The sequence below is a fragment of the Petaurus breviceps genome, unplaced genomic scaffold (genome assembly GCF_028583685.1).
Source record: "Petaurus breviceps papuanus isolate PSGF00001 unplaced genomic scaffold, PetGlider_PUasm1.0 90333, whole genome shotgun sequence".
Taxonomy (NCBI): Eukaryota; Metazoa; Chordata; class Mammalia; order Diprotodontia; family Petauridae; genus Petaurus; species Petaurus breviceps.
In genome coordinates this window covers 1,139,651-1,166,103 of record NW_027187220.1, presented here as the reverse complement: position 1 = coordinate 1,166,103, position 26,453 = coordinate 1,139,651, and the positions used below count along the sequence as shown (strand labels likewise).

Genomic DNA, 26,453 nt, shown 5'->3' with positions numbered 1-26,453 from the left:
TCTGCTATTCAGCTCTCTTTGTGCCTCATCAGCAGGTGAATAAAGTTGCTTTTAGTGACAAACACTGTGTACCCACAACCAAACAGGTCCTGACCAGTCCCAGTGAAGATGCTGGAAAAGAGCCTTGGCTTTCTTCAGCTACCCTCAGTTCTCACCCAGAACCTCACAAAAATGATCAAGCCTTGAAAGAAGGGGAAAACCTTTTGTCTGTCAGCACGTGTGAGACTGATCCAGCCTCTGGGACTCCAGAGAAAGATACCTCTGCTACAGAAAGTAGCGTGCAGTCTGGGCCTGAGCCCCCTGGGGGTGCCGCCTGGACCCAGCTGAGCTCAGAGAGTGAGTTGCCGGGAAGCCCCAGTGAAGAGAACACCTGTTGCTTACCAGTTCAAGAAGCAGCAACCTATGTTCAGACCCAGAGTGCACTCTTCTATTCTCCATCCTCCCCGATGAGTAGTGACAATGAATCGGAAATCGAAGATGAGGACTTGAGAGTGGAACTTCAGAAATTACGGGAAAAGTAAGTAGTGGTTTTGTCACGTCCGCCACCTGGTGGCCAAGCTGGGAATTGGGGTTGGGGGAGGCCCAGCATTGGGCTAGCTCGGAACATGGCAAGCTGACTTCCTCCTCTCAGAGCTTCCAGAATTTCCATTCCAAGTTTTCTTCTTCTTTAATCAACAAGGATTTCTTAAGAACTGACTTAAGTGCCTCAATTCTGGTGATTCAAAGATAACAGTAAATAATCGCTGCTCTCTTTTGCTCTTTTTTTATTATACTTAGTCATTTTCCAGAAGATTCAAATGATCATGTTTGGCCAAATTTTGGACATTGCTTTTTAAGTGCAGTGCACAAAACATAAAATCGTCTTTGTTTAATTAATTTTTCAGATCTGGAATACTTCATTGTCACCAAAAGAACCCAGTTTTTTTTTCGGAGTATCTGAAACCAATAATTGAATATGTTTTTAGATATTTGGGTATATTTAGATGTAGAGTCCCAAAGGAAACAGAAAATGAAGCCCACACTTCTGAATCATTTCACTGCCTAAATTTCCATGGGATGTAGGGCTTAAGAACAGGACACAGATCTTTGTCTAATTTCTAGGTCACACATGAATGAATGGGAGCTCAAATTTCTAATGCCCTGTTTTCATTTGCTGGTAACTGTTAAGAAACCCCTGTTTGCTTTGGAAGTTTCTATGAGGTAGAAGGGCTCTCAGCCCCACAGTCCAATCTAATCCCCTCTCTGCCTCAGTATCTCCCCAAGGGAGAAGGGACCTCATGGCAGCTCCTCCAGCTGCCCATTCCACTTTAGCATAGTTAACACTTTCTTTTAAAAATGGGGTTGAGGGCGTCTAGGTGGCACAGTGAATAGAGCACTGGCCCTGGAGTCAGGAAGACCTGAGTTCAAATTTGGCCTCAGACACTTAACACAAAAACTAGCTGTGTGACCTTGGGCAAGTCACTTAACCCCAGTTGCCCTCCAGAAAGCAAAAAAAAAAAAAGAGGTTGGTTTTTACTGGATAGAAAGCCCCTCTCCTCTTTCACATGCCAGCCCTTCACCTAGTCACACATGGCCAGGGCATCTTCCCCAAGCCTTCTCTTCTGCATTGGCAAGTCATTCAATCTTCTCCATGCCTCTGTTTTTTAATCTTCCAGTTGCCCTCTAAGGTTCCTTCCAGCTCTGTATCTAAGGTCTGTGAACCCAGATGGTGGTGAAGGGCTGGACAAAAAGGCTCTGGGCATCTCCCTAAGTGCCCAACTGTACTCCTTCTTTTAGTGACCTTCCTCTAGATGCTAATTGCACCACACTCTTTGTTATTATACCCCTCGAATGAATGAATGAAGCATTTCTTAGGCCCTTGTTGAGCCTTGGGATCCAAAGAACAGCCCTGTCCTCCAAAACTTGGGGTGCAAATATCTGCCTTCTCTTTCTCCCAGCCATTCTCCCCCATTGAGAATGAAAGAAAACCAAATTCCTGCATTAACCATTTCCCCAAGACATCTGTCAGTTGTCCCTCAGAGCCTGGAGGCAGAGTATGTCCAGTATCACTGTGAGCCCACTGGAACCAGGCTTGGGCATTGTGTGGAGCTGCCTTGTTTGTCTTTATAATATTGTCATCCTTGTACATATTGCTTGTTGATTTCCCTCTGCATGAGGTCTCTTACAGCCCAACAGTCCGCCATCACATTCATTCACATGTTGTAACTTGTTGAGCCATTGCCCAGGTGATGGGTGAGCTCGCCTTCTCATAGGGAGGACTTATGAGGAGGTATCAGGATGAGGTCAACTGAAAAGGTCCCCATGGACCTTCAGACATAGAGGTGAGACAGGTGGTAGCACATTTTCTTTACAACCATTTCCATTAATAAGCCATTTTCATTTCTACTGCACCTACCTTGAGGTTCTTCAGTAGTGTGGGGGCTTTTGGGTGACTCTGTCCATCAGTGGAGGTGGGGATTACTAGCCCCTTCTCCCCAGGGCTTTTTCCTCTGGATTATGGTTGTTGTAGCTGGAACTGGTGATCTCAGGGGCACTCCCTGCTTATCCCCCAACTCTTAGCTTTGGGTCTGCAGGGAGCTGGTGGCCTCTGTCAACATCCTTCTGTCTGTGACCCCCCCCACCCCCTACCCACACATGTATGGGGATCAGAGGGCTGATTTAGAGCTCCATCTTGTGTGTGGCATTTGTTTAGCTCTTCTACAGTATGGGCTAGCTAGTTTTTTCTAGTCTTTTGCCATTATAAATAATGCTGTTAGGTATATTTTGGGCAGTTTTTATCTCCCTTGTCATTAACTGCCTTGGGTTGTAATCCCAGTAACGGGATTACCATATCTACACATTTATGTAGTTCTGGGATCTGTGGTTGGGTGATTTTGAGAATTGGAAAGAACCTCAATGGCCAGACATAAAAACAGTCCCCATTATAACACACTTGATAAATCCATATTTGTCATCCAAGTTCTGGTTGAATATTTCCAGGAAAGAAGGGTCTACCCCCTCCATAGGTAGCTAATTCCGCTTTTGGACAGTTCTCATCATAGGCAACCTTGTCCTAACCTCAAGCCAAAATTGACCTCTTGGCATCTTCCCCCCTCCCCCATTCCCTGTAGCTCTTGGCTCTGAATTCTGTCCCATCTTTCCCCCACATGATGTACTACTTTGACACTGTTCCTGTGGCCCCCTGAGTCTTCTCTTCTCCAGGATATCCTCAGATAGCATGAACACTCTTCACCATCCTGGCTGCTCTCTGATTTAAGCAGTGGAACCCAGAATAGAAGGCCTCCCTGCTCCTGGGAGCTATGCCTGCCTTGATGTTGTCCTAGATTGCAGTAGCATTTTTGGCTACCATATCACACTGCTGTCCACTCAGACCCCCCAGATCCTTTTCAAACAAACTACTTTCCCATCCTGTGCTTTTCAGGTTTTAGATTCAGTCCTTAATTCCACCTTCCTAACCAGCCACCTAATCGTACACTGTTGTTTATTCCACAGTTTGAAAGGCTTTTATTACCGGAAAGCCAGAATGATAATAGACCAAATTATGCCCCCAAACCCCCAAATCACATGATTCCATATGTAGACACTGAAAAGCCCTTTGACTAAACCAACCCTAAAAACCCCAGGGGCTCTTGTTACTGGACCTGGGATTTCCTTGGAATAAGAACTTCCAGATGAAGCATGGCCATCCACCAATCCAGAAGTTGGCATCTTCTCTGGGCATTGAGAGATGGGGTTTTTCCAGGGATACAGCCAGTGTCAGTCAGACATGGGACTTAGACCCGGCAGCCATGTAGCCACTGCATCACATCTCTCATGAGAAAGAGACTGAGACAAAGAGTAGGTGACTCAAATCAAGCTCTTTCTCTTCCTGCAGATGGAGTGGCTGGCCCCCAACTTTTTTGTTTGCACCTGGCCTTGGAATCAGGGTTGGAGATGGCCTGCCTGCTGGCCATGTGCTTCTCTGCACCTGTCTGCCTTCACTCTGACTTGCAATTTTTCTCTTTGGGGTCTTCAGACACATTCAGGAGGTCGTGAGCCTTCAAGCCCAGCAAAATCGGGAACTCCAGGAGCTCTACAATCGCCTCCGGTCCATTAAAGATAGCAAGTCAGAATCCTGCGAGCTGCCTCTGCAACCTGCATCCCCTCGCCGCCCGAGGTCCTTCAAGAGTAAACTCCGAAGCCGTCCACAGTCCTTGACCCACGCGGACAATAGTATTGTTGTTGCTACAGGTAACCTAAGGAAAAAAGGGTTACCTGAAGAGGCTCTCCGTGGCCCATACGAAAAATTGCTAAGTGACAAGGCCAAGGGCTTTAGGACCAAGGGGCAGCCTTGAGAAGGTTTTTTAAAGAGAGGCCAGGCCCAAGAGTTGCTCTGAATTTCCTTGGGGGATGTGATCTGTGTGCGGTAGGTGCCTGAGTGTGGATCTCAGAACTCTCTGTATCCAAACGGCAGCTGACTTTATTGAGTTTCTCTCCTCCATAACAGCTTCTGGCAGCTTAACGTTGCTTCCTTCCCCCAGTCATCAAAACACAAATATCTTTGCTTAAATTTTTTGAAGTTAGCCCCAGCATTCTTTGAGGATGGCACATGTTTCCTAGAGCTTTGAACAGAAATGATTATTGGGCATGCTTGAGTAGGATGACAGTTCTTTGACGCAGTGCTGGTGTTTGGTTTGGCCCTTGGATCCTTGGATTCTTAATCTCAGCCCTGCTTGATACTGAGGGGTCCAAGCTCTGAGGGCATGCCTGTGAATGGAGGGCCCATCAAAGGATATTGAGTAAGTGTCTCTTACATGTCCTTTGCTGCTGCCACCTTCATAGAGCTCAGATCCTCATAGGGGATGGGCATTTGACATGAGGTGAATGGTGGCTACTAAGTATTTGTTGAATTTGAGCCTCCCCACAGCCCTATGAAGTCAATGGGAATTGGCCTAGTTGAGAGCTGAGAGTCCTTAACTCAGGGATGTGAGGGCACAGTGTATGTTCCAGGGCCAGCTGCGATTCTCACTCAAGATTTGTGGTCCTGAAGTTGAGGGCACATTTCACAGTACACATTGTAAATGATAAAAAGACTTTCCCATTTTTCTCGATTACTTTGGGTTTTATATCACTTCCATTTCTGAATCTATCCCTCCCATCTCCACTACCCAGAAAGCCTTGCCTTTGAATAGAAAAGAGGCAGAATTACCTAACTACAACTTCAGTGTACCCAAAGCCCCCTGCCCTAGTGCCCCCCACCTTAGCATTTTTTCTGTCTATTCAGGGTCATTTTAATTACACGGCATTCAGTTTCATAAAAGATTATTTTATGATATCTAATTGAACTTAAAAAATGTTTGTTGCCTGCCTGTCCTCAGTATCCAGAAAAGGGTCCCCACATAAATGCATGCCTGGCCTTCGTTTAAGGCCTCTTCCCAGGTGACTGCACTCTGGGGTGGCCCCCTGATTTTTCAGTTAATCTTTTCTAAGAAGTAGACTGGGACTCTTCTTCACTCCACTTCTCCCAACTCCCAGTCCCATAGCCCTGGGGTGTCAGACTAGAGAGACTGGGATCTGGGGAAGCCAAGGATCCCTTGAGAGGCAGCCTAGAAATATCAGGGATCATGGTCTCTAGTCCCTGTGGGACTTTGGTTCCTGGAGCTCTGGCAATTTGTTCTCAGATCACATCCTTTGAAAATGGGGTGTATGTTTTGCAAACCATAACAGAATTCAAACTTCATTGATCTTACTGGAGAAATTCATTTCAAAGATAGGCATGTAAATGATCCCTTGTAAAAATGGGACTTGGGTCAAACAAGCAGATAAATATTGTTTTGTGTGAGAGATTTTGCTTCACTGGGTTCTCAGTGACACAGCCTAAGGACCCAGAATTCGAGGTTTGAGGACAGGTGCACAGTGTGGGGGGGCGGGGGGGCCAAGCCAGAGGACAGCGATGGCAGTGGCCTTTGTTGGTGCTATTCTGGATTCTGTAGCATCAGCTCAGGCCTTAAAAACATTTCTTTTTTCCATATGCTGGTCAGAGTCTCTTGTCATTCAGGCTGAAGTCAGGTCTGAGGGTTGTCGCTTTATAGACTGTATCTTCACACTGTCAAAATAGGGGAAGCTTAAGAAAAAAAATTATTCAATCACCATTTATGAAGTGCCTACTATGTGCCAGGTTCTGCTGTGGTCTAGGGATAGGCCTGGAGGGAAGTGGTGCCATCACTTCGATGAGGTGTTTACCTGGGAGTTAGGCAGGGCCTTTGCTTAGGATCACTGCTCTGCTTTCTGAATGTCTCTTGTAACCAAGTGGTTCTAACTCCTACTCACGGTAACCCTCAATGTTTGACTTCCCTACTCTTTGTTCTAGACCCACTGTGTGTGGTGAACAACACGACGTCTTGTCAGCAGTCGCCGGCCAGCAAGAAGAGCATGTTCACTGATGACTTGCACAAGCTGGTGGATGATTGGACTAAGGAAACCGTGGGGAATGCTCTCATCAAGCCAAGTCTGAACCAGCTCAAGCAGAATCAACACAGATTGGAGACAGACAACTGGAGCAAAGGCTACGAGGTGAGTGGTGAGCCCCAGATCAGGGCAGCTCAATGGCTGCTTTGGAAGCTTCAGGTGTTTGCCCACTTTGGGCGTGGTGCTGTATGCCACTGCCACTGCTTCCAGGCTCAGTGACACAATATTGTCTCCCAGCCTGGAAATCTGCTCCATCTCCCAAGTATAGGAGGATCAGCTCCTAAGCAGGGACTGTGACGACCCACTGGGTTTGTCTGTGCCTGTGGCACGCGGCATCCTGACACTTCTTGTGAATGCGTTGCTGGTGACCCCAGAGCTGACTTCTTTGGATTTAGTGAATAATATCTTAAAGATTTGGATAGAAGCTAGCTACTCTGTGTTCAGGAGCTAAAGCCTTTTCTGCCCGTGGTTGCCCAGAAAGACCTGGAGAGCATTGAGAGCTGTGGATGCAGAATGGGTTGGCTTTGGGGGATGGGGGAGGTCTTCGGGCCCCATTGGAGGCAAGGGAAGTGCCAAGAAACTGACACTGTTTTGGTTTTACCATTCTTTTCATCAGAACCCTTCATCTACCGTGGCCTACACGTCAGCCTGGATCTCATCTCTCTCCCAAATCCGTGGCCCTGTCCCAGCAGCCTTGCCACAAGGAATCTCCCTCCCACCTTTCCCAGGAGCCTTGCCTTCTTATGGAGTGCCACACGCCTGCCAATTTAACACCGTGGGCACCGCTGGCTACCCAGTGCAGTGGGTGGGAATTTCAGGAACGGCCCCACAACCTGTAGTGATCCCCAGTCAAGCGGTGGGCCCTTTCCAGCCAGGGCTGAATTTGCCAGCCTTTCCAGTGGCCCCAGTGCAGAACTCGGCCCCAGGCCCGCCCGGGCCCAAGTGAGAGCGCTGGTCAGGAAGGCCCCCTCCCCCTTCTGCCTCAGTGTGCTTGTCATTCTGTAGAGATGTGCACATTGTCCAGTGGGTGCCGCGCACAGCAATCATTTTTCACTCCAGACCCTAATTCCTCTTTGATACTTGACGTTTTTTAAAATGCTGGTCAGAATGCTTCGGGAAGCTTGCCTTTTGTATCCCTATCCCCAGGAAATTCTTTAGCCCCTCCCCACCCCACACTCCTGTTCAGTTTGCTGAGCCTTGTCCGTAAAAATTTCACAGGGGACATTTCAAATAATTGGCAGAAAGTGGGAACCATTTTATGACCTTCTGGATGGTCCAGTCACATTGGACTTCTTCATGTGTTGTAAGGTTGAGTTTAGGCCAAGGCTCATCACCCTGGTCTGGTGGAGATGGCTTACTGTGACCACCTTTGGGTGCATGGACAGGGGGAATATCCTCCTTGGCATGTCCCCTTTTCACAGTCGCAGGAGCTGAGCGGCATTCTTTTGGGGGGGGGGGAGGGAATAACCAATAACTTCTGCCCAAGGGGTTTAGCAGTCTCCTTTTTCCCTTATATGCCAGACACACTACATGGTTTTCTGAGCAGTTGAGAGGTATGTTTGGATCCCATTTGTAAGGTTCCTTGGGACTCTGGGGAAAAAAGGGAATTCATGCTTCTAGCCCCATTTGTGCATTTACTTGATAGGAAATGTACTTGACCCAGCTTTGGAGGTTAGGAGACTTCTCCTTGAAACCCTTGAGTTCCCCGGGCTCTAGGAGGTGCAGAGTTGGCCTCTTTGGCCTTGAGTGAGACAGGAGGCCCTCTGTGGAGCATGGGGGAGGGGAGGGGAGAGCCTTGGTTGGTAACAATTTCTCTAAATAACTCTACCCCAGAAAGGACAGCTTACGTATTTACAAGGGTTTGGGCTGATATCTCAGTTGTTTTGAGAAAGGCAGACATGATTCCTTTTTCTTTTTGGAAGTTCATCGCAAGGCTATCTTGGAGCCTCCCAGGCTTGGCCTTCCAGGCACCTAGAAGTACTTGAACTCTTTCCCTTCAACTTGAAAAGTTTCAGAACCTTTCCCCATATCTTCAGGCCCCTTCTGGGACCCTTTGCTCAATTAAGGAGCCCTTTCTTCTAATAAATACTTCCCCAGGGCACCAGTTTTTACCCATCATAAATAGGATTTAAAGAATGCTTCTCAAAATTTTATCCTGAGGCTTAACATCACTATGGGCCCTGAGATGACTTCCACTTGGTCTGCTTGTTATGACCTCTGCCCTCTAAAGAGAACCTGGCCCCCCTTCCTCACACCTACACTAATCAGAATTCACAATGGGGCAGGAAGGAGCTGGTGGCTTATGCCAACTGTGAGCCACCACCATAGCCACAGATTGAACTCTTGCGCCATCCTTCCCAATGTGCATCACATTTTCAGATCCGTCCATTGGCTTGAAGGCAATGTGCTTTGGTACCCATTTGAATCAGTGCTGTTTTGACCAGGAAGACTTCCTCCAAACCATGGCCCCACATTTCCTTTCCTGAATTGACTGAGGAGGGACGCATCCGTAACAACAGTCTTGTTGGCTGTTGTACACAAGGTGCCACCTCTGCTTCACATAGAGAATTCATCATTCTTGTTTGCCTGCAGACTTTTGGGCGGTGCCTTGTGATAATTAGAATCTTTTCAGGTTTTTACTGGAAAGGAGATTTGTTTGAAGATGTTGGAGAATGTCCTGCTGTCTCCATTGTGAACACAGCAGCTAGGGAATAACGTGATAGAGTTGTGTGGGTGTACCTCTCTATAGAAACACACCTAAAACACTGAGTCTGTGTCAAATTGAAGAAAACTATTGTTTGCATCACTGTTTTTCTTCAATTCATTTTTTTTCATTCCTTAAGATTTCCTTCAGATTATAGGCACTTTGTAAATACTGGCTAGTTTTCTACTTGAGGATTTTGCATTATTTCGTAATTTTGCTAAATCAGATAACAGTGCCGTTTTCACCTTTTCTGAGGTATGTGAAACTCCCCTCTCTTCCCCCCCCAAAAAAAATGAACTTGAAGTCAAGCTGATAGAAATCTCCTCAGTGTATCCAAGAGACTGCTCTGGCAGGAGGCACCGACCTGTCCCTGGTGAGCATCCTGGCTGTTTCTGAGCACTCCCCCTTCCCTGTGACACACTATCTTCTCTGAGACTCTTGTGGGGAAGAAAGTGTGTTCTATAAATCAGACTGCTGTGCGGACTTGCAGGTGTGAGTTCGATGCGATGCACAATGCTCTATCTTCAGACCCAAATGTGGGAGTGTCTGCCACTGTGTGCAGCACCTTGGCTGACATGCCATGAAAGCAGGAAACCAGCTCCTAGTGGGAAGCTGAGGAAAAGACCCCTTGGGATTTCAGAGAATTTGCTGTAATGTGACAAATGGCTGTTCCACTCCTCACCCCTTCCTTGCCAATTTTATACCAAGCATGAATTCTAGTGATTTGACAGTTGAAAAGGCCCTTTTGTGCTGGGATTTTTGGATTGAGTGTGGCTGGAGACACAGTCTGATGGGGCAAATCATTTTTGTAACTCCAGGTTTGGTTCTAGTCCGGTTACTTTTCTTTATCTACCTCGTTTTTCAGTGCTGTTTGAGGTGCACAAGTTGATGCCGTTGCCTGTGAACTTTTATTTTGGGGGTGGGAGATGCTTGATTTTCAGTATTTCTTTCAGCCTGGTGGATCCCCTCATCTCAAAGCTATGAGGACAGTCTACACTCCCCATCAGCAGCCTCTTTCAAATCCCCTTTTTTCAAGTGGCTCAAAATGTGCATCTCAGTTGAAATAAGCTTTGGGGATTTGGGGAGATGTGGGAGGGAAACAATGTTGCAGCTTGATTTGTGGTGATTAATTCTATTGAAATGAGTTGAAAAAGCAGTGTTGGGGGAGAATGTTGCGAATCAGACAATCCCATGCCTCCCCTCCACTGCATGCCTGGCTTTTCCTGCCACAAGAGAACATTGGGAAAGCGACCCCTTGCTGGTATTACCCAACACCAAAGCTTAGAGGGTCATTGGAATTGCTCTTTGTCTGGGTACTTCCAAACGATTCAGTTGCGTTGGATTTCAGGTTTGATTTGGGAAAATGCCAGAAGCAGTTGTCAGCCACTGGTTTTCAGTGTTTCCCCAGGCACATCACTGGATAGCTGTTCCAGAAAGACACTGACCAGCAACTTTCTGGTTCCTCGTTCAGGGGAAGTGGAGGATCTGGGGGCAAAGTGCGCCAGCCCTCTTCCCATAAGGGCCTTCCAACATTTTGACTGACTTTTGCCCCCCCTCTGTTATTCAGCAGATGAGCTCCATGGAGGGAATGAAGCCAATCACCATTGGCATGTGCACAGCCCTAGGTTTGGCATGGGAAGAAGGGCTAGCTGGTAGAGAGCCGAATGTGAAGCTAGGAATATGACAAGATAGCCTTGAACCCCAAATCTAGACCCTAGAGAAAGAATGGTACATTCGAGTTTAGGGCTCTGGTTGGGGAGGTGCTTTGGTGGCCTTTCTGATGAGTAGGAGCCATTGGGCAGTGTTTTTACAGAGTGGGCCAGAGTGGGCAGTGAGGTGATGCTTGCACCCTGTCCCCCGAGTGCAGACAGTAATAAGCCGGCAGCTTTCTTGGGGGAAAGCCAAAGGAGAGTAGAGATGAGATGGGACCCCTTGCCCGAGGCTCGCCTGCTGTCTTGTGAGCCTTTCTTGGCCGAAGCCATGGGCCCTACTGAATGAAGGTGCCTTTTTTCTTTGTAGGGGCTCCTTAGGCAGCGTCTTCGCGTGCGGGGACCTCACGCAGATCAGGTTGGGGGGGAGCTTCTGCTGCCCTCCCCCCACAAAACGCAGAAGCGTCTTGGCCTCGTGGGGCGGGCGGGTGACACCCCCACCCCCACCCGCGCCGGGATCCGGGTCTCGCTTCTGGAAAACTGTGACTTTTGTTTTCTTTGTACTCGACCATGACAAATGTTTTCTTTGGGGGGAATTTTTATTTGGAAAAGGAAATAAAGGTTGTGTTCATGGAGTGCCGGCTCTTTTCTTAGAGGGGTCCTGCGGGGGGGAACGGAGCCAGTGTGCACAGCAGACTTTACGCCGCGGGGGGGGGGGGGGGTCGTACCGCGCGCGCCTGCCCCAAGTCGAGGGCGCCCACGTCATAGGGGTGCAGGAATTCTCGGAAAAACTGCGCGGGCCCCGCGAGGAAAAGGAGAGGCAGGCCGGCCCGGGCGGCGAGCAGCCATTCTCCCCCTGGGGCGCAGGTGCCGAGCTCGAGCTCGTCGTCCCGTTTCCGGGTTGCCTGGACAAGGAGCGGCGCCGGCGTAGCCGGGCGGAGCGCTAGTCGACCCAGCTCTATGTGGGCCACGTGGGCAATCGGGCACGCCTCCGCCGCCGCCTCAGTCTTTGCTTGCGTTTGTCCCTCCTGCGTTTCCGGGTCAAAGTGAGCCGCACCCCGGAGCTGTCTCCTTTCCCTCTGGCCCGGCGCACGCGCGTCCCTAAACTGGGGGAGAGGGGAGGGAGGGGTTAGGAGAGAGGAGGGAAGGGAGAGAGAGCGTGCGCGCGCAGGAGGCTCTTGAGTGGAGACCAGGCTCTGAGTTAGCTAGGTTCCACTGAGTGCGTGTGTGTTTGCATGTGTGTCTGTGTGTGTTTTTGTGTATGAAACTCTGGGTAAGGGCTGTCAGTGAAGTCACAAAGTTGCCCTTCTCCCTAGATACAAAGTCAATAGAATTTAGGTCCTGAAGCCACTCCAGACCCCTGAAGGTGCTCATAATTCGCCCTGGCACATAGTAAGTGCTTGTTGACTGACCATTTTTGGGAGGGGACCCAAAAAACCTTTCTGCAGGAGGTCACTGACCCACTTAGGGTCACTTTTGGAGGGAACAAGAGGTAGAAGGCTAGGTGACGCAGTGAATAGAGCACTGGCCCTGGAGTCAGGAGGACCTGGGTTCGAATCAGACTTCAGACACACACAAAAACACTAGCGTGTGACCTTGGGCAAGTCACTTACCCCCAATTGCCCTGCCCCCCCCCCAAAAAAAAAGCGGTAGAAGGCAAAGAAGAGCGAATTCCAGATAAAGCTGTATCAGGCCAGGTGACAGCCCACATTAGAACAGTGACTTTAGAAGAGAAAGCAACAGAGGGAAGAATTATTGTGATGAACAAGACTTTGGCAACTAAGTGGAATGCTGGAAAGTAAGTAGTTGAGAATGGCAGAGGTTGTGAATTCGAAGGATGGTGGTGATGATTACTCTTAATAAGTAGACTCAGAAGTAAGGAGGAAAAATAAGGAACTCAGTTTTTGGCGTGATAATCTGCCCTCAGGCTGGGTTCATCAGCATTTTTTATCATGACTTCTTTGGGATTGCCTTGGATCATTGTCTTGCTAAAGAATAGTGAAAGTCTTTCACAGTTGAGCATCCTACAATATTGCTGTTACTCCTGGTTCTGCTCATTTCACTTTACATCAGGTCAGGTGGGTTTTTCAAGGTTTTTTTGCAGTTTTGATTTTAAAAAGAAATCTGCAAAAGAGGAAACACATGGGGTAACTCGAAGATTACTGAGGGAAGCTTCTCTACAACCTCTGAATGAGCTAAGACTTCAAGGACCAGCAGAAGGGTACCAGTGGGGGGTGTTTGGTTCCAGCCATGTTGGGTCAAATTGGGGAGAGAACTTTTGATGATATAAATTCATGATAAATGATCCCAGAGAAAAGACAAAGCAACTTCTCTTTTCTTTGCCAAGGGCACTAACCTTTGCACTAGAAACAGAAATGCCTTTGACAAATAAAGGTCAACTGACCTGCCTAAATGAACTCTTATCTGAATTTCCGAGAAAGCCCTGAGAAAGATGACTGAGCAATGATATGTGGAGGTGCTAGAAAACTGAAGAGAGGCGAGTAAACAGGAGAGAAGAGAGTCTGCCAACTCTAGGCTGGGGAACTTGACTTTGATTCCTGCAATCTGATCATTGTGGAGTGCAGATTGTGGCATCATCCTGTCTCTGAGGAGACAGGGTTTGGAAGCTAATAAAAGAAAGTTGTTCATGGTTTAGTGTCAACACAAGAGGTTTCCCGTGCTCGGCTCTGTGCTGTCTAACATTTTCTCAGTGATTTGGATAAAGGCATTGATGGTCTGCTCATCCAATTTGCAGATGATACCAAACTGGAAGAGAGAGCCAACCCACTGGGTGGTAGGGTTGAGATCCAAGGGGATCTTGTTAGGCAAGAGCATTTACTGTTTGGGTTAGAAGTTTAGGGTTAGGCTATAGCATTGAGCTATATCTAATGAGATGACCTCCTAAGTATAAGATGGGGCAGCATTTGGGGCATTGTTATAGCTACATTTCTTGTTCTTTTGTTTCCCCCCCCCCCAAACTAGAGGATCCCTTTAATTCTGAATCATCAACAAAAAACTTGAGTCCTACAACTCTCATTAATAGCCAGTGAAAGTTGGTTATGATTTCCCCCTAGGATCCTAAAAGCTAGCCTAAAGGTCATCTATCACTATATTAATTAATTAATCATTAAAGAGTATACATTGCATTGTGGTTGGTTCCTTTCTTAAAGGCTGTAGTACCCCCACTGGACACCAGAGGACACTTTGTCTTCAAAGCCTTAGACTTCTCCCCCAGTCTCACCCCTGTATCTGGAATTCCCTCTCTCCTGTATGGGGAAGGAAATTTTGGCTGTGTTGTTTACTCTTCCCTGGGCCTTCATATCATTATCCCCAATTAATGAAGTTGGGAATTTTGGGTCAGGAGGTCATGATGGCTTCTGGGCATATGTGTGCCATGATAGCTTTTTTTTCTGTCCTTCTCTAGGGCTGCCTAGACCCTTAAGAAGTTTCCATGTGCCTGAAATGATTCCTAACTGAGAACTTTCCTTTTTTATCCTCTTCTGGCCCACATCTAGTCCTGTGCCTGATTAACAGTGGAATTATTGGGCTATTTGGTTTCCACATCTCCTTTGGGTGCTCCAGGTTCCTGTAACTACCTGTATGTCTGTCCTTTCCACTAGACTTTTTAGTGCTTAGATGCTATAATTTGGAGAAACCAATTGTTTGGGATCCTTACTTTTCATGGCATTTCAGTATCTAGTCTAGGACAAAAGATAAAATCAAGCAGTTCTAGATAACAGTTGAGTACTAATCAGTTACAGGTTGCCAGGGGGCCCATCACACTTGATAGCTAAGGCTCTGCCTGACCTTGTTCATTTGTTTCTAGTGTGCATAGGAAGGGAGATGGGATGTGGCCTACATGGAGTTCTCTCAACTTCCAAATGATGGGGATCTGCTTAGATACGTCCCAGCGCCATTTTCTTTGAATTGGCTTCTTAACTACAGAAAGTGCCTTCCAGTGAATAGAACAGCTGATAACCTGCTGTGTGGAATGGTGCTCAGAGTATTAGTTTTGTGCTGCATAAATGGTCTTTTCTTTCCAGCTAGCATTTGGGTCCTATCAGTTGGGATCCCCTCCCCTTCCACAAGAACAAAAACAAGCTTCTGCTGAAAGTAACTCTCTAGTGGCTTTTGGGGCACTGTGGCAGCTTCCCAATGGGACTTTGCATTTGGTCATTTCATTCTCATTTGATGGTACCACTGTCTTTCCATCGAGGTGCAGTTTGGCTTTCCTTTTCTCCCCTCATCATCTAGGGGGATTTGTCCCTTTTCCTGAGGAACCTGTGATGAAATACAGCCCCTTCCCCAATTGGTCTGTCTCCTGTGATTCCTCAGCTTCTACTTTTGAGCATCCTCTGACCTCCAAGTCCTCCCTGCCTTCAGGATCTGGCAGTTGAAACTGAGTAGGGGAAAGAGGCGCATGTGTGTTCTTGCCCTGCCTTGTTCTCTTGAGGAGGAAAAGACATGTTCTTGGAGAGGGAGATGTTCTCTCTTTTCTTGCTAATGACCCAAGGGAGGGTATGAATTTTGGCAGCAAAAGGTTGGTCGAGGTGATTCCTAGGAGAAAGCAGCTCCACATGTGACATTGTTATTTCTGTGTTTAGCTCCTTGGCTCTCTTGGGGCAGAGGTTCATTGTAACTCTGCTTGCTTCATGTCTTCATGAATACAGACTAGGCAGGTTTCAGGGTCCCTTTTGGTCTGAGTCAAATAAACCCACTAGCTCTGTCTTGTGTCTTGTCCCTAACCTCACTTTCTAAATGACCTAGTTAGTCAGCAAACCACTGGACCATAAGATGGGCCAGGAAGATGCCAATTATGACGATGGGCTCCAAGACTGGCTGCACCTGGTTGCCACTAGGGACTCAAATGCCAGCCTGGCCAGTGGGGACAGCACTAGTCTGCTTCTGCCACCAGTAGCCCCAGAGGATTTCTGAGTTGCTGAACACTGACAGAGGAGATGATGTACCCTTGTATCTGCCATGTCTTCACCAAAGTGAAGTGTAGACCACTCGGGTCATACTCTTTTCCTCTCCACTTTCCAAGCCTGAGAGTCTTTGTTGTGCTCCCCCCAAGCCTAGTAGGAGGGAGCCATTCTGGGCTTACCCGCCTTGGAAGTTGCCCATTATTTCATCTTTCAGAGTCAGGAGGGCCTCAAGACTTAGGGAATGAAAAGGGAGAGGGCCCTTCCTATGCAAACCTCCCAAAGCAGTTGGATTGCAGCACTTATGGAGAGGACCACTTGTCAGCTTGCCCCTGATTTGACCAGTTTCTGCCTGCTCCCCTATGCAGAGAGTGATGAGGGAGCCTACTTAGGATGGACCCAGCTATAAAGGAAGCATGTTTAGGGCTCAGGAGAAATCTTGTCTTTTCTGGAGTCACATGGGGAGAATATAGGCCCAGCAGAATGGCTACTGGTAGACATGTGGTGTGGCTAGAGGGCAGAGCACTGAACTTGAAGTTCAGAAGATCTGAGTTCTGATCGAGCCTCAGGTATTTATTGACTAGGTGACCCCTAGGCTAGTCACTTAACCCCTGTCTGCCTCAGCTATAAAATGGGGATAAGAACCCCTGCCTCCCTGAGTTATTGTGAGGTTCAAATGAAATGATATATGTAAAGTATTTTGCAAACCTTGAAATGCTCTAGAAATACTAATGATGAGTAGCTATTATTCTGGTTCCTACTGGTCCCTTCCTATTGAGGTGGAAAGTACCAGAAGCTGGGAAGTCATGTGAGGAAGGAGTTAGCCAGGCACAGGCCTCATGGGATGAAGTTCTAGTCACAGGTCCCTTTGACCTTTTCCCTCTAGAGTGAGATCAGGATCCCTGTATGCACTGAGGACACATGTAACCCTGTGCTACCCCAAGCTGTTCCCCTGTTCTGCCCCACCCAGCAGTATGTGTATGGCAGAGACCCAGAGGAGACTAGCCGGCAGCTTCCTGTGGAAAGTAAGAGATGTGCCACTGGCTTCCTCATCTGCTGTGGCTGACTGGCACCAGCTGGTGCTGTCTTTGCTTCATCCCCCCCTCCCCCAGTGGCTAGTGGCCAGTGCAGAGACCTCCATGTGAAAGGAGCTGAGGCCCTGGAGGGGGAAGGGGTGTGGACCTCCTCAGTGGGGATCATCCACCAGTGATGGGTCACTCTTTGTTCCAGGTTCCTGCCTGACAGGGCCCCTCCTGACTCTGGCACAGCAAGAACTAGGAGCTAACCCTCACCTCCTCCTTTGCCTGCCCAGGTCATTCTCTGGAACACAGCCAGGAAGCAAAGAAGTTGCTTGTGTGGCCCAGATCAGTGGCCTCAGCTATTGTTTGGTTAATGTTTTATGGACGCTTTTTGTTCCTGTCTTTACTGGACATGTCCTGTTGCCACCTGGAATTTCCTCAGAGGCAGCAGAGCTCATCTTACATTTCCATTTATTTCTTAGCTCTAATACATCCTGGCAAGGCCCCAGTTCTGCTGAGATGGCTTTGGGGATGGGGAGGAGGTACCAGCAGCACCATTTGGGCAGGGGGGAGGGTCCTACTGACACTGTTTAGCTGGCCAGTACTGCAAGGCAAGCTCTCAGAAATTGTTTTTAACTAAATTGTATTGTTTTAAGGAACAAAATTGTATTTTATTCCTTCCTACCTCCTCCCCCAGATGAAAAAAAAACAATCCCTGTAACAAATTCCTCTGTTGGCTACACCGTTCTGCCCTCTGAGTCCCCGACCTCTGTCAGTGCTGGGCCAGGGGGTCTTTTCTAGAAACAGTTGGATACATAAAGATGATTGCATAGGAAACCCTTATCACTTGCAAATGCACCATGTTACTTTGTCTCCGTCTTCTCTGTGCCCTCCAAAAAATGTTTCAGCAGTCCTCCTCGTTTTTTTTCTTATCTCTCAGAATTCCCTTTGCCAGCCCTGACCTCCATCCCCAGTTACAAACTGAAAACCCCACACCCGAGTAACAAGACTCAGGAATGCAGCCACTGGGCCCGGCCTGGATGTGGCGGGTTTCTTTCTGTCACGAGGCAACTAGCAGACTAGCACACCTCACTGGAGGTTCTCTGCAGATACAGTGGGTCACAGGAAGGAAGAGAAGAGAGCAGAGAAAGGGAACAAGCTACGTCTCAGGCACCAGGCTAAAAGGGTTTCACAAACATGATCTCACTGGATCCTCACAACAGCCCTGGGAGGCAAGGGCTACTATGACCCCCGTTTTACAGACAAGATAACTGAGGCAGCAAAGGTGAAAGGACTTGCCAGGGTCACCCAGCTTGTTAGTGTCTGAGGTCAGATTCTTTTTTTTTTTGGAGGGGGAAGGCTGGGCAATTGGGGTTAAGTGACTTACCCAAGGTCACACAGCTAGTAAGTGTTAAATGTCTGAGGCTGGATTTGAACTCAGGTCCTCCTGACTCCAGGGCCAGTGCTCTATTCACTGTACCACCTAGCCTCCCAGAGGCCAGATTCTTAACTCTGGTTTTCCTGATCCCAGGCCCAGTACTCTGGGCCTAGCTGCCTCATTGCACTGGCCAAAATTTAGTAGTCTTTCAAAATGGTTGGTCTTTATATGTGGCCAGGCTTGTAGAAAGGGTTCCCTTGGTTCTGCTCACTTCACTTTACCCAGTTCCTACATATCTTCCCAGGATTCTCTGAAATCAGCTCCACTGTCTTTGAAGAGAGTTCTGACCACCCTAGATAGTAGACTTAATGAAGCCATTGTGCAAATCACCTCCACTGTCTAAAAGCAGCAGCTGGAGAGATGGAGCGATTACAGCCCATCTCCTACACTGTCAGAAGAGCTGCCTTCTGGTTTTGTGATATCGCACAGAATGTTTGTTTGACCCATAGCCTATGGGGCTGCTCAGGGACTTGCTGGCCTTTGGGCCACGTTCACTGATGGACCCAAATTGGTGGGTCCATGGAAGGGAGGGTTATGAAAATACTTCTTAAGCCTTAACTGGATAAGGGTCCTCTGATAATTATTGTCAGAGGGAAGTTCCCTAACCAATTCTATCCTTGTTTGCTATAGATTGAGAAACTGGCAACCTGAGGGATCCAGCTCACTGCCACTCTTTATGAGTGCAGTTGGCACTGCTCTGTCTGCCAGTGATGCCTGTGGCCATCCAGTCCCCTGGGAACACTGCTGCCCCTGGATCTACTCTAATGGGAAGTTGTTTCAGAGCAAGCTGATTAAGGCAGGAAGAGAACAGATAACACTGATTGAGCTTTGTGACGGTCAGGTGGGGAGAGTGAAGCAGTTTGGCCCAGTAACGGTTTTGTGATAGGGAAATTGAGTAAGCCATATAGAATATTGTTCCTGAAGCCAGACTCTGGAAGCCTGGCATGGAGAAAAAGTAGTGGGTAAATGTTTAGGTTTTATTAACTTTAAAAAAATATTACTGCATTTTGTTTTGATGTGACAGATATTTCTGAAAAACTGTCACAAACAAATTAGATACGTCCCAGTGCCATTTTCTTTGAATTGGCTTCTTAACTACAGAAAGTGCCTTCCAGTGAATAGAACAGCTGATACCTGCTGTGGGGAATGGTGCTCAGAGTATTAGTTTTGGGTCCTATCAGTTGGGAGCCCCTCCCCTTCCACAAGAACAAAAACAAGTAATGATCACTGATTATTATGATGAGAATGATCATTATAATAATATGATGATGATGAGAATGATCAATAATTATTATGAGAATGATGATACTTCCCTAGGAGTAATTAGTATTTCTCCAATTCTTCAATTCTGTCATCATTTCTGTAAAGAATATTTTGTAAGGGCGACGAGGTGGCACAGTGAATAGAGCATTGGCCCTGGAGTCAGGACAACCTGAGTTCAAATGTGGCCTCAGACACTTAACATACACACTTGGCTATTTTGGAAGACAATAAGAAATTAAGAAGGAAAAGTATATCCTCTTTATCCCAGATAAAGGCACTGGACCCATACCTAAAAGAGGTAGAGCAAGAAAAGGCCCCATCCACATGCAAAAATGTTCATGGGAACGTTATTTGTGATGAGACAGGAATGGCTGGTGTGATGAATGAAGAGAACCCCAAGATTACTTGCATAAAGTAAAGCAAGTTAGAGCCGGCATAGGTCACAGAATGATACACATGGGCTCTATACAAACGTAAATAAGGTCCATATGGAGAGGAGACAAGACAGAAATGGGATCAAAGACAAATGGTCCTGCTATCATTTCCTGTCTGTTAATAATTAAGGGAGGGGGGCGGCTAGGTGGCGCAGTGAGTAGAGCACCAGCCCTGGAGTCAGGAGGACCTGAGTTCAAATTCAACCTCAGACACTTAACACTGAATAGCTGTGTGTGACCTTGGGCAAGTCACTTAACCCCAATTGCCCTACCTTCCCCCCTCCAAAAAAGAATATTTTGTAGACTAAATAAGGACAAACTGTTTACTTTTTATATGAGGAAATGTCAGACCTATGTGTAAGATTGTTATTAGTAATTGGGTAGTTTGAAAGAAAGATTGGGGTAGGCCTGAGTATGATGTGATTCTAAAAAGTCACTGTTCACAAGAGGAAGAACTAACACAGAGAAATTAGATGGGGGAGGAAGGCTGGTAGTTCTGGAACCCTGCTCTCATTGGGAACGGGTTAAAGAGGGAACAATGCATTATTGTCTAGAAACGTATAAATGTCTTTTAAATTCAGAAAGAAATAGAAAGCCAACGGTATAGGGAGTGGGGAGGGGAAGAAGGAGGGATCTTAGAGGGGACCCTACTCACATCAGATTTAAGTTAAAGAGAGAACAATATATACATTTCAAAGGGAACAAAAGCCTTCCAAATTTGTAAAGAATAAGATGGTGAGGGAATAGGATAAGGGGACGTATAGAAGGGTGTCTAGATTAATAGAAATCGGATAAAGAGGAAATATCGTATATTTGGAAGCCTATGAAAGTCTTCTAAATTTAGATAAAAACAAAAGGGTAAGGGGAAAGGGGGGGGTGAGGATTAGGGAGGGGCCTTTGGGGGAGTAGGTTAAGTAAGAGGAGGGCAAGGTAGAGGAGTCAGGAGGGATAGGAGATACGAGAGACACGAACATAAAATAAAGATCAGGAGGAGAATTGATTGGGGAAAAAAGCAGGGGTAGGAATCATGATCATAGACAAAGTTAAAATAGATTTAATCAAAAGAGAAAAATGGGAAATTGTTTTAGCCTATTTAAAATAACTTGACAGCATTGCTGTGGTCAGTGGACTTAGAAAGATAGGGAAAGATTGGGATTTATGAAGGAAGAGGTTATGCAGCCTCAGAGACACAGAGGGCAGACAAGTAGAGTGTGGTCTTCTATAGATGTGTACAAATGTGTCTGTATCTGAGTATGATGATGGAGATCTAAGCACATATTTATGTGTGTGTGTATATGTGTACATGTGTGTATACATACGTGCATGCATATGTGAGCTTCATTGTGGCCTTCTGGAGGAGCAAGGAGGGAAAAATAAAGGAAAAAGCGCACAGCAGAGAACAAAAGAAAACCTACAAGGAAGCAAAGAAAGGGTGGGCAGCTCGGAACACAATGTGCAGTATTTCTTATACAGTTTTTTTTGAAATGGAAATGTATCACCTCATATTTTGAATCCTCTCTTACGTTCTGTTGTGCACAAGGCAATGCTTTTCCTATTATGTATTTAAGTTTAAAATAAAGAATATTTTGTATCTGTGTTCAGATTCTTCCTGTGTGTGTTTGGGTAGGTAGACTCCCAAGCATTTTTGGAGTTATTTGGTAGCTATTTGAAGATTGTTTTCCCATCTTTTCCTTCTACAGTTTGGTGATAATACACAGAAATGCAAATGATTTATGAGAATTGATTCTCTGGCCCGCCACTTTGCTAATGTTATTCACTGTTTCAGTTGAGTTCTGACATTAAACCGTCATCTTGTATTCCAGAAGTGATTGTTCCACTGATCCACCACTCTATTCCTCTGCCACTTTCCAATACAGTTTCAAATCTGGTATGGCCAGGCCACCTAACTTAGCATTACTTTTCATTAATTCCCTTGATATTCTGGATCTTTTGTTTTTCCAGATAAATTTTGTTAATATTTTTTCTAGCTCTATAAGGAAGGAAAGGAAGCTTATTTAGTGAGGCTGGAAACTGAGGGGATGTCCATCAGTTGGGAAGTGACTGAACAAATTGTGGTATATGAATGTAATGGAATACTGTTGTGCTATGAGAAATGAGGAGCAGGCAAACTTCAGAAAAACATGGAAAGACTTATATAAACTGATGCTGAGTGAGGGAAGCAGAACCAGGAGAATATTGTACACAGTTACAGCCACATTATGTGTTAACTAACTTTAATAGACTTGCCTCTTCTCAGCAATGCAAGGTGCTAAGACAACTCCAAAAGGCTCAGGATGGAAAATGTCATCCACATCCAGAGAAATAATTAAGGAGTCTGAATGCAGAGCAAAGCAGACTATTTGCTCTCTCTCTTTTTTCTTTTACTTCTTCTCTCTCTTGGTTCATTCCATTAGTTCTAATTCTTCTTTGCATCATGACTAATGTGAAAGTATGTTTAATGTGAATGTATTTGTAGAGCCTATATCAGATTGCACAATGTCTTGGGGAGGAGGGGGAGAAGAGAAGGGAGAGAGAGAAAATTTGGAAATCAAAAGCTTGTGGAACTGAATGTTGTAAACTAAAATAAATAAATAAATAAACCAGGGGGGGAAATACTCTTCTTCTCCTTCCTGTGGCCCCCTATCCTCACAAGTGCATTTGCTTCATCAGGCCTTGTGCTCATTTTGTTCTTTTGGAGGGTTTTCCCCTTAACTCCTAGGATTTCTTCGTGATACCAAAAATTTTCTTCTTTACTCATGTCTTCTAGGGAGGTCTCTTTGTGGAAGCCGTCATTGTCATTTCTGTGTTTGTTGGAGTTATCATCGATGTCTCTGTGCAGAACCTAGGTAGGAGTGAAGCCACAAACGTGGGTGATAATAGAAATCCTTAGTTCTGCCTCTTCTCTTCTCGCAGACTTAGTCTAGGATACTGATGTATAGATAGTTAACATGGCTACCATGGCTGAGCCGGAGTTCACAATCTTTGTCCCTCTGTGAGCCCCAAACCATGCCACCTACACCATGTCATCCCCACTTCCTCCACACAGGACCTTGAACTCAGCTCCTGGAACCATCCTGGAGAAGTGATCTGTTGCCCTACCCAGAACCGAATCATATTCCCAGCCATTTCCAAACCACACTATCCCTTCCATCACTTCTTCTGGCATCCCCATTCTATCACTGTCTCCACGCTGCTTCCCTGCTGTCTACAAAAACATCTATGTCTCCGCCATCTTCAAAAAACCTTGTCTAGCTCTACTAATCCTCATCCCATGCCTCTCTTGCCTCTTGTGGCAAAACTTGAGAAGGCTGTACAATCCGTGGCTCCATTTCCTTTCCTTTCACTTTCTTCTGAACTCTACAATTTGACCTCCTCATTCCACTGAAATTTGCTTTCTCCAAAGTGACCACTGATCTTTTCTTTTTTTCAGCTTTTATGACTATTTTTAAAATCAAGTTTTAAAATAAAATTCAAATAAGCATCAGATTTTTCTCTCTTTCACCTCCCCTCCCCCCAACACCATTGAAAAAATTAGAAAAGCCAAACCCCCTGTTATACAAACGTGAATAGTCAAGCAAGACAAATTCCTAAACTGGTCATGTCCAGAATAAAAATTTGTTCTGGTCTATACTGAGTCCATCATATGTCTCTGCAGGTGGGCAGCACGAGTCCATCATGGGTCCACTGAAATTGTGATTATTTGTCTTTATAGTATTGCTGTTACTTTGTGACTTATTCTCCTCCTAGCACTGTTTGCTTTCCTCCATATCAGGTTGCTCTGACATTAGTCTGCTTGTCATTTCTTAGGGCATCACATTCATATACCACAGCTTGTTCAACCATTCCCCAGTTGATGGGTGCCTCCTTCACATTTCAATTCTTTGGCACCACACAAAAAGCTGCTAGAAATATTTTTGTACACATTAGTCCTTTTCCTCCTCCTTTGATCTCTTCGGCGTCTAGATCTGGTAGAGGCTACAGCCAGGTCAAAAGGTGCATACAGTTTAATAGCTTTAGGGGCTTAGTTCAAAATTGCTTTCCAGAATGGTTAGAGCATGGAGTTCACAGCTCCATCAACAGTGCCAATATACCTAAAATAGGTATATTGGAGGTAAGGTATTCCTAAAACAGCTCCCTCCAACATTTGTCATTTTCCTGATGGGTGTGAGGTGGAACCTCAGAGTTGTTCCAATTCACATGTTACTAATTAATAGTGATTTACAGTATTTTTTCCTCTTTAATTAATTGGGGAATGACACTCTCAGATATTTGAACGCATTCCCTTTCTACCTTGGAGATTGGACCTTTATCAGACAAATTCACTGCAGAGATCCCCCCCCCCATTTTCCTGCTTCTTTTCCATTTTTTCTTACATTGGTTTTGTTTCTGCAAAAACATTTTCTATTTCATAGAATCAGAATCGTCCATTTGACCTTCTTTGTTCCTTTCCATTCCTTGCTTGGTCATAAACTCTTTACCTTTCCATAGATCTGCCAGGGAATTGTGTCCTTGCTCCTCTAATTTGTTTCTGATACCACCTCTGCATCTAAGTCATGAACTCCTGTGGAATTTATCTTGGTGTATGGTGTCAGATGCTGGTTTACATGGAATTTTTGCCAGAGTGCTTTCTAGTTTTCCTAAGAGTTTTTATTAAATATAGAGTTCATGTTCTAATAGCTGGGATCACTATGTTTCTTGAATACTAGGCTGTTCTTCTCATTTGCTTCTGTGTATTATGTCCCTGGTCTGTTCCAGGGAGCAACCTCTCCTTATTAGTCAGGCCCAAATTGTTTTGGTGATTACTGCTATACAGTATAGTTGGAGATCTGGTATGACTAGGCCTCCTTCCCTCCCATTTTTTTTTCCTTAATTCCCTTGAGATTTTTGACCTTTTATTTCCCAGATGAATTTGGTTGTTTTTTTCCCCCTACCTCTTTTATAGAGTAATCCTTTGGTAGTTTGGGGATGGTACTGAGTAAGTAAATTAATTTAAAAAAAATCTTGACATCCTACCCATGAACAATGACTATTTCTCCAGTGATTTAGATCTGTCGGTATTTCTGCCAAATGTGTTTTGTAATTGTGTTCATCTAGTTCCTGTTTGTGTCTTGGCATGCAGATCCCCAAATAGATTATCTTTTCTATATTTTTTAATGGAATCTCTCTTTCTGTCTCTTCCCACTGGATTTCATGCTGATGATTTGTGTGGCTTTGTTTTATTTATTGCTAATTTGTTGAAGTTGTTCACTGTTTCAATTAGTTTTTTAGTTGACTCTGGGTTCTCTAAGTAAAACAGCATATCATCTGCAAAAAACCCCAGTAACTTTGTTTCCTTTTTCTTATGCTTATTCCCTCCAATTCTCTCTTTTCTTATTGCACTAGTGTGCATTTCTAGCACTATATAAAACAGTAATGATCCCTGATCTTTCCAGAAAAGCCTCTTTATCCTCATTACAGATAACGCTGGCTCTTGATTTTAGGTAGATATTTCTCATATTAGGGCTAAAGATCCTGTTATTTTTAACCTTTCTAGTGTTTTTCATAGGCATGTCTGTTGCATCTTGCCAAAAGTCTCATCACATGATTTTGGTGGTTCTTGCCACCATGAATCTGGTTCGTCTTCCTCACACTGACTCAGTCCTGTATTCATGGTATAAATCCTACCTGTCAGGAAGCATCCTATGCACAATGTGTTGTTGTGATTCCCAGTCTTTGCTTTTTTTATCTTTCCTATTGATTAGGTACACTTCTAGTTAGAATGAGGTGCTGAAGGGGAGCTGGGGTCACACACTTCTTACTTGGCTATCTTGTTGGAGCTTTCTCTCTTATCTAAGGCCACTCCTCCTTTCTCATCCAGGTCACTGTTCCAGTTGGAGCAGTCTAATTGAATCATCACTGATACAGATTCAAAGGGTTAAAAGCAAAAGTTTAGATGGCTGGTAAAGGCCCTTTGTGAGCCTTCATCATATGTGTTGACATCCTCTGTCACTGCAGACTCCAGTGGTCCTACAACAGAGAGGGGCCCTCTATTGCTGTTTCTGTTGAGATTTTCTTGGGTGGATGGGGTGTTCTTCCCTCTCACCCATTTTTGTTATTGCTTGTTCTTTTTCTATATTTGCTATAGTTCTTATTGTTTCAAAGTGATGGTGAGGAGCTAGGCCTCTCAGCCTTTTGGCTGACCTAGCCTTTTGCTACTTTGAGTTTTTTTTTTCATTATTCAAATGCTTTATTAACTTCTGATTTACATCATTCATTTCAGCCAGATTTTGAGTTACAAATTTTCTCCCCGTTTTTCCCCTACCGACCGCCCCAAAATAGCAGTCCCACAGTCCCTCCTCCAGTCTGCTGTCTCCCATATCTTCTCCCATATGCCCTTCGAATTTTCCAGTAGGGCATGGTGGATCTCTATGCCCCCGTGCTTGTATATCTTATTTCCCAATTACATGTAAAATAGTATTAATAATAGTATATACATATGTTTTTAAACATTTCATTTCAAAACTTTGAATTCCAGATTCATTCCCTTCCTCCATTGTCACCCACCCTTACTGGGAAGCTAAGCAGTTCAGTATAGGTT

The 26,453-nt window shown here is 45.6% G+C and overlaps 2 protein-coding genes across 4 annotated transcripts in view; one reads left to right on the top strand and one right to left on the bottom strand.

Annotated features, from left to right (window-relative positions):
• WNK3 (WNK lysine deficient protein kinase 3) overlaps positions 1-11,435 on the top strand; it is a 61,361-nt gene extending 49,926 nt beyond the window's left edge. The window contains exons 21-24 of the mRNA XM_069108248.1: positions 87-517; positions 4,016-4,230; positions 6,350-6,552; positions 7,064-11,435. Coding sequence (XP_068964349.1) covers positions 87-517; positions 4,016-4,230; positions 6,350-6,552; positions 7,064-7,393 — 1,179 coding nt within the window. The 3' untranslated portion in view covers positions 7,394-11,435. The remainder of the gene's footprint in view (positions 1-86; positions 518-4,015; positions 4,231-6,349; positions 6,553-7,063) is intronic.
• Positions 1-26,453, bottom strand: part of TSR2 (TSR2 ribosome maturation factor) — a 223,090-nt gene that overhangs the window by 66,773 nt on the left and 129,864 nt on the right. The window lies entirely within an intron of this gene.